General features: G+C 37.4%; 1 protein-coding gene and 1 pseudogene across 1 annotated transcript; both read left to right on the forward strand.

Moving 5' to 3' along the window:
• Nucleotides 1-210: 210 nt before the first annotated feature.
• Nucleotides 211-1,578, forward strand: LOC130613046 (uncharacterized). The gene is made up of 3 exons (XM_057434364.1): nt 211-664; nt 743-1,269; nt 1,330-1,578. Exons 1-3 carry the CDS (start codon nt 211-213, stop codon nt 1,576-1,578), a joined length of 1,230 nt encoding a protein of 409 aa, XP_057290347.1.
• A 1,011-nt stretch (nt 1,579-2,589) lies between these two features.
• On the forward strand, nt 2,590-4,598 carry LOC130613322 (uncharacterized; annotated as a pseudogene).
• Nucleotides 4,599-12,442: the final 7,844 nt, after the last annotated feature.

Below are 12,442 nucleotides of genomic sequence, written 5' to 3' on the forward strand. Positions count from 1 at the left end.
GTGGGACTTAATTGAACTGATTCTGGACTGTGACCTTATAAATGTGATTGTTATGAAATTGTTGTGCTTCCTTACTTATATTTTGTTTATTTCCTTAGATCTATATACTGTACTACTAACATATACTCCAGTTCTTTATGTTGAATAAAGCCATTGTTTTGGTTCATTACTGTTATCACTTTCATGACAATTTATTCAACATAAAACAAGATGAGCAAAGCATTGAAACCTTCACGTTTGGATATTGATCCAACTCCCCCAAAAGCTGCAAAAGAACGGAAACACTGGAAAGGAACATTCGATTTATTTACATTTATTACTGAATGTGGGACAGAAGCACCTGATAAATTCAGATCTGTTATAAACTTTATATCTTCAGATGTTTTTGAATACGTTGAGGAGTGTACAACTTACGATCAAGTGGTAGAAACTTTAACAAAACTTTATGTAAAAACTCCAAACACTATTTTTGCTCGTCGTCAGCTGAGTTTAAGAAAACAAAAGCCTGGTGAACCACTTGATGAGTATCTTGAAGAGTTAAAGAAACTGAGTAAACATTGTAACTTTGAAGCAGTCACAGCCGAAACGTATCGATCTGAAATGATAAGAGATTCTTTTATTAATGGCTTAACTTCCAGTTACATTCGACAACGCCTTCTGGAAAGTACAAAATTGACACTAGACGAAGCCCAGAAAAACGCTGAAGTTTGATCCCAGAATATTCAACCAACTGTCGCTGCAGCAACCGTTGAAACTGAATCTGACTCAGAGTCCGTAACGTCATCATCTCTTGCTGCATTGAGAAAAGGATTCAATCCTAGACAAGCAACTCGTAAAAAATCATGCTACTTCTGCGGTGGTGCCATGCATACAAACGGATCATTATGTCCAGCTCGAGACGCCACTTGTCATAATTGCTCCAAAACCGGACATTTCTCAAGCGTTTGTCAGTCAACTAAAAACAAAGCCAAGGATTCTAACTTGTCAGCTATCTACTCTCCAACACTTTGTGCCATATCAGCTGCTTGCCCATCCAATCTTCGTCATGCTTCAGTACAAGTCACTATTAATGGTACCTCATTGGACGCTCTAATTGACTCTTGTAGTTCCGATAATTTTTTCAGCGAGAAAGCTTTCAAATCATTAAACATTCCAATGACTTCTTCGGATAAAAAGGTGTCCATGGCACTAACCTCGATGCAGTCTGCGGTGATTGGAAGCTGTATGTTAACCCTATCGTTAAATGACCATGTCTACGAGAATGTCAAAGTAGATATACTTTAGAACCTGTGCAGTGATGTTATCCTTGGATACGGTTTCCAAAAACAGCATAAGAATGTAATATTCGAATTCCGTGGAACACAGCCAGATCTTGTTATCACTGGTAAACAAATTAATGATACAAATGTTGCTGCAATAACCGATGAACCAACAAACGTTGCAAAAGTCAAACCACCTTCATTGTTTAAAGTTTACCAGAAAATATCAAACCAATTGCTACAAAATCAAGGTTTTTCAACAAGGATGACAGAAACTTTATTAAGAACGAACTTAAAGTGCTACTTGAATCTGGTATGATTCAACGAAGTAATTCACCTTGGAGAGCCCAAGTTCTTGTGGCGAAAGATAAATTTAACCGTCACCGTAAAAGGCTGTGCGTTGATTACTCACAAACAATCAATTTGTACACCAACCTTGATGCATACCCACTACCTCGTATTGACGAAACGGTCAACAATCTCTCGAAATACAAATTCTTTTCAACCTATAATCTCAAAAGTGCATACCATCAGATTCCGTTGCAAGAATCAGAAAGGAAATATACCGCTTTTGAATGTCTTGGAGAACTTTACGAATTTACGGTGATACCGTTCGGTGTCACAAATGGGGTTCCCTGTTTTCAGAGGATAATGGACGATCTGGTCAAAGAGGAAGGATTAACAGACTCTTTCCCTTATCTCGATAACGTCTCCATTGGAGCAGTCGACGAAGAGGATTAAAAAAGAAATGATATCGCGTTCTAGGAAATGATTAAAAAGAGGAACATAAAACTTAACGGCTCAAAAACTGTTCAATGTTCTCCAGTAATAGACATTCTTGGGTACAGAATTAGTGACAAAGGTATCCAGCCAGACCCAGAAAGATTACGTCCATTATTGGAATTTCCACCACCTTCAAATACTGCATCTCTTCGTGGAGCCCTTGGTATGTTCGCCTACTATGCCAAGTTGATACCTCAATTTTCTGACAAAGTTCGTCCACTTGCAGAAACCGAGACCATTAAACAAAGCTGCTATTAAGTCTTTTAACGCTATTAAGACAGAGCTTGGAAGAGTTGTACTAGCCCCAATCGATGAAGACACGCCATTTGTAGTCGAGTGTGATGCTTCTGATACTGGTATATCTGCATCGCTAAATCAAAATGGTCGACCAGTTGCTTTGATGTCCAAAACGTTATCTAAAAGTGAAAAATGGTATCCTGCTGTTGAGAAGGAAGCCCTCGCAATCATTGAAGCTGTCAGAAAATGGAATCAACTACTGTCACGTCAACACTTTACTCTAATAACCGATCAACGATCTGTATCTTACATGTTTGACAACCGAAGGCGCACCAAAATTAAGAACAATAAGATACAGACATGGAGAATGGAACTCGGGGAATTTTCCTACACTGTCAATTATCGTAAAGGAAAGAACAACGTTGTTGCTGATTCCTTCACTCGTGCTCACTGCCTTGCAGTTTCAAATAACCTCGATGATATCCACATACAACTGTGCCATCCTGGAGTTACACGTCTCCTCCATTTTGTTAAAGCTAAAAACCTACCGTTCTCGACCGAACACGTTAAACGTATTTGTTCCAATTGTAAAAGCTGTGCAGAGCTAAAACCTCAATTTTACAAAGGGGTGCGTGGAAAGTTAATCAAAGCTACTTCACCACTAGAACGAATGAACATCGATTTCAAAGGTCCTTTACCTTCAATTACTCGAAACAAGTATATTCTGACTGTTATCGATGAATATTCTCGCTTTCCGTTTGCGATACCTTGTCCAGATATGTCGACTCCTACTGTCATTAAATGTCTCGATTCAATCTTTACTCTATGCGGAATGCCAGGATATACACATTCAGATAGATGAAAATCATTTATGTCGTCAGATCTTGTCAAGTACCTTACTAGTCGAAACATCGCAACAAGCCACGGCACACCTTATCATCCCATAGGTAATGGTCAGGTTGAACGTTATAACGGTGTTATCTGGAAGGCAGTTAGACTAGCCCTATCATCTGCCGACTTACCGATTACACATTGGGAAAAAGTACTCCCTGATGTTTTGCATTCAATTCGTTCCTTGTTATCAACAGCAACAAATGCAACACCACATGAACGTTTTTTTAATTTCAATCGAAAATCAAACCAAGGAACCTCACTGCCTTCATGGTTATCTCCAGGTCCTGTCTACCTACGCAAGTTTGTACGTTCAAGCAAACATGATGATCTGGTTGAAGAGGTAGAGCTGACCCACGTCAACCCTACTTATGCTCACGTTCGACACAACGATAGTCGAGAATCTACTGTTTCACTTTCTGATTTAGCACTCTGTCCAAGTGATTCTGAAGTGAAAGACCAAACGAACACCGTTGAAATTCCAAAGATTAACGAACATGTAGACATTGCTCCAAATGAAACTGCTCACAATGAAACTGTAGAAGCAACAGAGATACGGCCAGATGAAGTTGAAAAAGAACTCGAAAACAACTTAAGACGATCTACACGTACGATCAGAAAACCTCAGATGTATGGTTTCGAAGACGATCAGTGAACCCTTAACTGTGGGAGAATGTTATGAAATTGTTGTGCTTCCTTACTTATATTTTGTTTTATTTCTTTAGATCTATATACTGTACTACTAACATATACTCCAGTTCTTTATGTTGATTAAGCCATTGTTTTGGTTCATTACTGTTATCACTTTCATGACAGTGATAAATGAGCCAATTGGACTCCAAGGAATAACATTCTTCTTAATATGACATGATTGCTGGAATTCAGCGATTACACTAGGCTCTGTGGTAGCGCTTTATTTAAAAATTTAGATAAATAAGTCTTTTTTTACTGTGGGACCAATCCTTGCCGTTAGCACGCGCCGAAAAAATGGAGACAATCTCAAAAACAATAATTCATTGATTTCTTGGCGGTATCAATCCGTTTGAGTTACAACGGTTGCGTCACATATTCGTACCAACATGTATTTAGTAACATTTTTCCGATATTGCTAAGTCATATCGCTTTTAACAGTGAAATGATTGACTGTGGGACTTACTTGATCTGATTCTGGACTGTGACCTTATAAATGTGATAAATGAGCCAATTGGACTCCAACGAATAACATTCTTCTTAATATGACATGATTGCTGGAATTCAGCGATTACACTAGTCTCTGTGGTAGCGCTTTATTTAAAAATTTAGATAAATAAGTTTTTTGTTACTGTGGTACCAATCCTAGCCGTTACCGCGCGCTGAGCAAATAGCGACAGTTTCAAAAACCACATTTCCTTAACTTTCTAGCGGTGTCATTCCGTTTGAGTTACAACGGTTGGGTCACATCTTCGTACCAACATGTATTTAGTGATTTTTTACCGATATTACCATGTTGCATCGATTTTAACAGTAAAACGATTGACTGTGGGACTTAATTGAACTGATTTTTGACTTTGATCTGATAAATGTGATAAATAAGACAATTGGACTCCAAGAAAGAACATTTTTCTTAACTCGACATGATTTTCGGAACTCAGCGATTACTCTGGACCCTGTGGTAGCACTTCATTTAAATATTTAGTTAAATAAGTCTTTTTTTACTGTGGGACCAATCCTAGCCGCTACCGCGCGCTGAAGAAATAGCGACAGTTTCGAAAACCACATTTCCTTGACTTTCTAACAGTGTCAGTCCGTTTGAATTACAACGGTTGAGTCACATACACGTACCAACATGTATTTAGCGATAATTTTCTGATATTACCAGGTTGCATCGATTTTAACAGTAAAACGATTGACTGTGGGACTTAATTGAACTGATTTTTGACTTTGATCTGATAAATGTGATAAATAAGACAATTGGACTCCAAAAAATAACATTCTTCTTTCCTCGACATGATTTTCAGAACTCAGCGATTACTCTGGACCCTGTGGTAGCGCTTCATTTAAATATTTAGTTAAATAAGTCTTTTTTTACTGTGGGACAAATCCTAGCCTTTACCGCTCGCTGAAGAAATAGCAACAGTTTCAAAAACCACATTTCCTTGACTTTCTAACGGTGTCAGTCCGTTTGAGTTACAACGGTTGAGTCACATACACCTACAAACATGTATTTAGCGATATTCTGATATTACCAGGTTGCATCGATTTTAGCAGTAAAAAGATTGACTGTGGGACTTAATTGATCTGACTTATGACTTTGATCTGATAAATGTGATAAATGAGACAATTGGACTCCAAGAAATAACATTCTTTTTAACTCGACATGATTGTCGGAACTCAGCGATTACACTGGACCCTGTGTTAGCGTTTCATTTAAAAATTTAGATAAATAAGTCTTTTCTTAGTGTGGGACCAATCCTGGCTGTTAGCACGCGCCGAAGAAATAGAGACATTCTCAAAAACTACATTTCATTGATTTCTTGGCGGTATCAATCAGTTTGAGTTACAACGGTTGGGTCACATATTCGTGCCAACATGAATTTAGCAATATTTTTCTGATATTACCATGTTGCATCGATTTTAACAGTAAAAAGATTAACTGTGGGACTTAATTGATCTGACTTTTGACTTTGATCTGATAAATGTGATGAATGAGACAATTGGACTCCAAGAAATAACATTCTTCTTAACTGGACATGATTGTCGGAACTCAGCGATTACACTAGACCCTGTGGTAGCGCTTCATTTAAAATTTAGATAAAAGAGTCATTTTTACGGCCGGACCAATCCTGGCCGTTAACACGCGCCGAAAAAATAGAGAAATTCTCAAAAACTACATTTCATTGATTTCATGGCGGCATCAATCCGTTTCAACTACAAGGGTTCCGTCACATATTCGTACCATCATGCACTTAACGACATTTTTCCGATGTTACCAGGCTGCATCGCTTTGAACAGTAAAAAACGATTGAATGTGGGACTTAATTGAACTGATTTTTGACTTTGATCTGATAAATGTGATAAATGAGACAATTGGACTCCAAGGAATAACATTCTTCTTAATATGACATGATTGCTGGAATTCAGCGATTACACTAGTCCCTGTGGTAGCGCTTCATTTAAATATTTAGTTAAATAAGTCTTTTTTTACTGTGGGACAAATCCTAGCCGTTACCGCGCGCTGAAGAAATAGCAACAGTTTCAAAAACCACATTTCCTTGACTTTCTAACGGTGTCAGTCCGTTTGAGTTACAACGGTTGAGTCACATACACCTACCAACATGTATTTAGCGATATTCTGATATTACCAGGTTGCATCGATTTTAACAGTAAAAAAATTGACTGTGGGACTTAATTGATCTGACTTATGACTTTGATCTGATAAATGTGATAAATGAGACAATTGGACTCCAAGAAATAACATTCTTCTTAACTCGACATGATTGTCGGAACTCAGCGATTACACTGGACCCTGTGTTAGCGTTTTATTTAAAAATTTAGATAAAAGAGTCATTTTTACTGCGGGACCAATCCTGGCCGTTAACACGCGCCGAAAAAATAGAGAAATTCTCAAAAACTACATTTCATTGATTTCATGGCGGCATCAATCCGTTTCAATTACAAGGGTTCCGTCACATATTCGTACCATCATGCACTTAACGACATTTTTCCGATGTTACCAGGTTGCATCGCTTTCAACAGTAAAAAAACGATTGAATGTGGGACTTAATTGAACTGATTTTTGACTTTGATCTGATAAATGTGATAAATGAGACAATTGGACTCCAAGAAATAACATTCTTCTTAACTTGACATGATTGTCGGAACTTAGCGATTACACTGGACCCTGTGTTAGCGTTTCATATAAAAATTTAGATAAATAAGTCTTTTCTTAGTGTGGGACCAATCCTGGCCGTTAGCACGCGCCGAAGAAATAGAGACATTCTCAAAAACTACATTTCATTGATTTCTTGGCGGTATCAATCCGTTTGAGTTACAACAGTTGCGTCACAAATTCGTACCAATATGTGTTTAGTGACATTTTCCCGATATTACTAAGTGATATCGCTTTTAACAGTGAAATGATTGACTGTGGGATTAATTGATCTAACTTTGGACTGTGACCTTATAAATGTGATAAATAAGACAATTGGACTCCAGGAAATAACATTCTTCTTAACTCGACATGATTTTCGGAACTCAGCGATTACTCTGGACCCTGTGGTAGCGCTTCATCTAAATATTTAGTTAAATAAGTCTTTTTTTACTGTGGGATCAATCCTAGCCGTTACCGCGCGGTGAAGAAATAGCGACAGTTTCAAAAACCACATTTCCTTGACTTTCTAACGGTGTCAGTCCGTTTGAGTTACAACGGTTGAGTCACATACACGTACCAACATGTATTTAGCGATATTTTTCTGATATTAAAAGGTTGCATCGATTTTAACAGTAAAACGATTGACTGTGGGATTTAATTGAACTGATTTTTGACTTTGATCTGATAAATGTGATAAATAAGACAAGTGGACTCCAAGAAATAACATTCTTCTTAACTCGACATGATTTTCGGAACTGAGCGATTACTCTGGACCCTGTGGTAGCGCTTCATTTAAGTATTTAGTTAAATAATTTTTTTTTGCTGTGAGACCAATCCTAGCCGTTACCGCGCGCTAAAGAAATAGCAACAGTTTCAAAAATCACATTTCCTTGACTTTCTAACGGTGTCAGTCCGTTTGAGTTACAACGGTTAGGTCACATATTCGTACCAACATGTATTTGGCGACATTTTTTCGATATTACTAAGTTATATCGCTTTTAGCAGTGAAATGATTGACTGTGGGATTTAATTGATCTAACTTTGAACTGTAACCTTATAAATGTTATAATTGAGACAATTGGACAACAACAGTTAACATTCTAGTTTATTTGACATGATTCTCGAAACTCATTGATTACACATGGCGCTGTGGTAGCGCTTCATTTAAAAATTTAGATCAATTAGTCATTTTTTACTGTGGGACCGATCCTAGCCGTTACCGCGCGCTGAAGAAATAGTGACAGTTTCAAAAACTCCATTTCATTGACTTTCTAACGGTGTCAATCCGTTTGAGTTACAACGGTTGCGTCACACATTCGTACCAACATGTACTTAGTTATTTTTTCCGATATTACTAAGTTGTATCGCTTTTAACAGTGAAACGATTGAATGTGGGACTTAATTAAACTGATTCTGGACTGTGACCTTATAAATGTGATGAATGAGCCAATTGGACTCCAAGGAATAACATTCTTCTTAATATGACATGATTGCTGGAATTCAGCGATTACACTAGTCTCTGTGGTAGCGCTTTATTTAAAAATTTAGATAAATAAGTTTTTGGTTACTGTGGTACCAATCCTAGCCGTTACCGCGCGCTGAGCAAATAGCGACAGTTTCAAAAACCACATTTCCTTAACTGTCTAACGGTGTCAATCCGTTTGAGTTACAACAGTTGGGTCACATATTCGTACCAACATGTATTTAGCGATATTTTTCTGATATTACCATGCTGCATCGATTTTAACAGTAATACGATTGACTGTAGGACTTAATTGATCTAACTTTGGACTATGACCTTATAAATGTGATAAGTGAGCCAACTGGACTCCAAGAAATTACATTCTTCTTAGTTTGACATGATTGTTGGAACTCAGCGATTACACTGGGCGCTGTGGTTGCGCTTTATTTAATAATTTAGATAAATAAGTCATTTTTTACTGTGGGACCAATCCTAGCCGTTAGCGCGCGCTGAGCAAATAGCGACAGTTTCAAAAACAACATTTCCTTAACTTTCTAACCGTGTCAGTCAGTTTGAGTTACAACGGTTGGGTCACATATTCGTATCAGCATGTATTTAGCGATATTTTTCTGATATTACCATGTTGCATCGATTTTAACAGTAAAACGATTGACTGTGGGACTTAATTGAACTGATTTTTGACTTTGATCTGATAAATGTGATAAATGAGACAATTCAACTCCAAGAAATAACATTCTTCTTAATTTGACATGATTGTCGGAACTCAGCGATTACACTAGACCCTGTGTTAGCGCTTCATTTAAAATTTAGATAAAAAAGTCATTTTTACTGCGGGACCAATCCTCGCCGTTAGCACGCGCCGAAAAAATAGAGAAATTCTCAAAAACTACATTTCATTGATTTCCTGGCGGCATCAATCCGTTTCATGTACAAGGGTTCCGTCACATATTCGTACCATCATGCACTTAACGACATTTTTCCGATGTTACCAGGTTGCATCGCTTTCAACAGTAAAAAACGATTGAATGTGGGACTTAATTGAACTGATTTTTGACTTTGATCTGATAAATGTGATAAATGAGACAATTGAACTCCAAGAAATAAAATTCTTCTTAATTTGACATGATTGCTTGAACTCAGCAGTTACGCTGGGTGCTGTGGCAGCGCTTTATTTAAAAATTTAGATAAAAAACTCATTTTTGTACTGTGGCACCAATCCTAGCCGTTATCGCGCGCCGAAAAAATAGAGAAATTCTCAAAAACTACATTTCATTGATTTCCTGGCGGCATCAATCCGTTTCAATTACAAGGGTTCCGTCACATATTCGTACCATAATGCACTTAACGACATTTTTCCGATGTTACCAGGTTGCATCGCTTTCAACAGTAAAAAACGATTGAATGTAGGACTTAATTGAACTGATTTTTGACTTTGATCTGATAAATGTGATAAATGAGACAATTGAACTCCAAGAAATAAAATTCTTCTTAATTTGACATGATTGCTTGAACTCAGCAGTTACAGTGGGTGCTGTGGCAGCGCTTTATTTAAAAATTTAGATAAAAAAGTCATTTTTGTACTGTGGCACCAATCCTAGCCGTTATCGCGCGCTGAAGAAATAGAGACAGTTTTAAAAACTACATTTAATTGACTTTCTAACGGTATCAGTCCGTTTCAATTACAAGGGTTCCGTCACAATTTCGTACCATCATGCACTTAACGACATTTTTCCGATGTTACCAGGTTGCATCGCTTTTAACAGTAAAAAACGATTGACTGTGGGACTTAATTGAACTGATTTTTGACTTTGATCTGATAAATGTGATAAATGAGACAATTCAACTCCAAGAAATAACATTCTTCTCAATTTGACATGATTGTCGGAACTCAGCGATTACACTGGACCCTGTGGTAACACATCATATAAAATTTAGGTCAAAAAGTGATTTTTGTACTGTGGGACCAATCCTAGCCTTTATCGCGCGCTGAAGAAATAGAGACAGTTTCAAATACTCCATTTAATTGACTTTCTAACGGTATCAGTCCGTTTCAATTACAACGGTTCCCTCACATATTCGTACCATCATGCACTTAACGACATTTTTCCAATGTTACCAGGTTGCATCGCTTTCAACAGTAAAAAACGATTGAATGTGGGACTTAATTGAACTGATTTTTGACTTTGATCTGATAAATGTGATAAATGAGACAATTGAACACCAAGAAATAACATTCTTCTTAACTCGACATGATTGTGGGAACTCAGCGATTACACTGGACCCTGTGGTAACGCTTCATTTAAAAATATAGATGAATAAGTCTTTCCTTAGTGTGGGACCAATCTTGGCCGTTAGCAAGCGCGGAAAATATGGCGACATTCTCAAAAACTACATTTCATTGATTTCTTGGCGGTATCAATCCGTTTGAGTTACAATGGTTTCGTCACATATTCGTACCAACATGTATTTAGCAATATTTTTCTGATATTACCTGGTTGCATCGATTTTAACAGTAAAACGATTTACTGTGGGATTTAATTGAACTGCTTTTTGACTTTGATCTGATAAATATGATAAGTCAGACAATTGGACTCCAAGAAGTAACATTCTTCTTAACTCGACATGTTTGTCGGAACTCAGCGATTACATTGGACCCTGTGGTAGCGCTTCAATTAAAAATTTAGATAAATAAGTCATTTTTACTGTGGGACAAATCCTAACCGTTAGTGCGCGCTGAGGAAATAGCGACAGTTTCAAAAACCACATTTTCTTGACTTTTTAACGGTGTCAGTCCGTTTGAGTTACGACGGTTGCGTCACACATTCGTACCAACATGTATTTAGCGATATTTTTCTGATATTACCAGGTTGCATCGATTTTAACAGTAAAACGATTGACTGTGGGATTTAATTGAACTGATTTTTGATTTTGATCTGTTAAATGTGATGAATGAGACAAAAGCACTCCAAGAAATACCATTCTTCTTAACTCGACATGATTGTCGGAACTCAGCGATTACACTAGACCCTGTGGTAACGCTTCATTTAAAAATTTAGATGAATAAGTCTTTCGTTAGTGTGGGACCAATCTTGGCCGTTAGCACGCGCCGAAAAAATAGAGACATTCTCAAAAACTACATTTCATTAATTTCTTGGCGGTATCAATCCGTTTGAGTTACAATGGTTGCGTCACATATTCGTACCAACCTGTATTTAGTGACATTTTTCCGATATTACTTAGTTGTATCGCTTTTAACAGTGAAACGATTGAATTTTGGACTTAATTGAACTGATTCTGGACTGTGACCTTATAAATGTGATAAATGAGCCAATTGGACTCCAAGGATAAAAATTCTTCTTAATATGACATGATTGCTGGAATTCAGCGATTACACTAGGCTCTGTGGTAACGCTTCATTTAAAAATATAGATGAATAAGTCTTTCCTTAGTGTGGGACCAATCTTGGCCGTTAGCACGCGCGGAAAATATGGCGACATTCTCAACAACTACATTTCATCGATTTCTTGGCGGTATCAATCCGTTTGAGTTACAATGGTTTCGTCACATATTCGTACCAACATGTATTTAGCGATATTTTTCTGATATTACCTGGTTGCATCGATTTTAACAGTAAAACGATTTACTGTGGGATTTAATTGAACTGCGTTTTGACTTTGATCTGATAAATATGATAAGTCAGACAATTGGACTCCAAGAAGTAACATTCTTCTTAACTCGACATGTTTGTCGGAACTCAGCGATTACATTGGACCCTGTGGTAGCGCTTCAATTAAAAATTTAGATAAATAAGTCATTTTTACTGTGGGACAAATCCTAACCGTTAGTGCGCGCTGAGGAAATAGCCACAGTTTCAAAAACCACATTTTCTTGACTTTTTAACGGTGTCAGTCCGTTTCAGTTACGACGGTTGCGTCACAC

Source organism: Hydractinia symbiolongicarpus, chromosome 10 (assembly GCF_029227915.1).
Source record: "Hydractinia symbiolongicarpus strain clone_291-10 chromosome 10, HSymV2.1, whole genome shotgun sequence".
Lineage (NCBI taxonomy): Eukaryota > Metazoa > Cnidaria > Hydrozoa > Anthoathecata > Hydractiniidae > Hydractinia > Hydractinia symbiolongicarpus.

Coding starts and splice junctions, on each gene's coding strand:
- LOC130613046 (XM_057434364.1), top strand. CDS start 211: ATGAGCAAAGCATTGAAACCTTCACGTTTGGATATTGATCCAACTCCC. Junction 665..742: donor TCGACAACGCCTTCTGGAAA/GTACAAAATTGA, acceptor CTGTCGCTGCAG/CAACCGTTGAAACTGAATCT. Junction 1,270..1,329: donor ATGTCTACGAGAATGTCAAA/GTAGATATACTT, acceptor TTCCAAAAACAG/CATAAGAATGTAATATTCGA.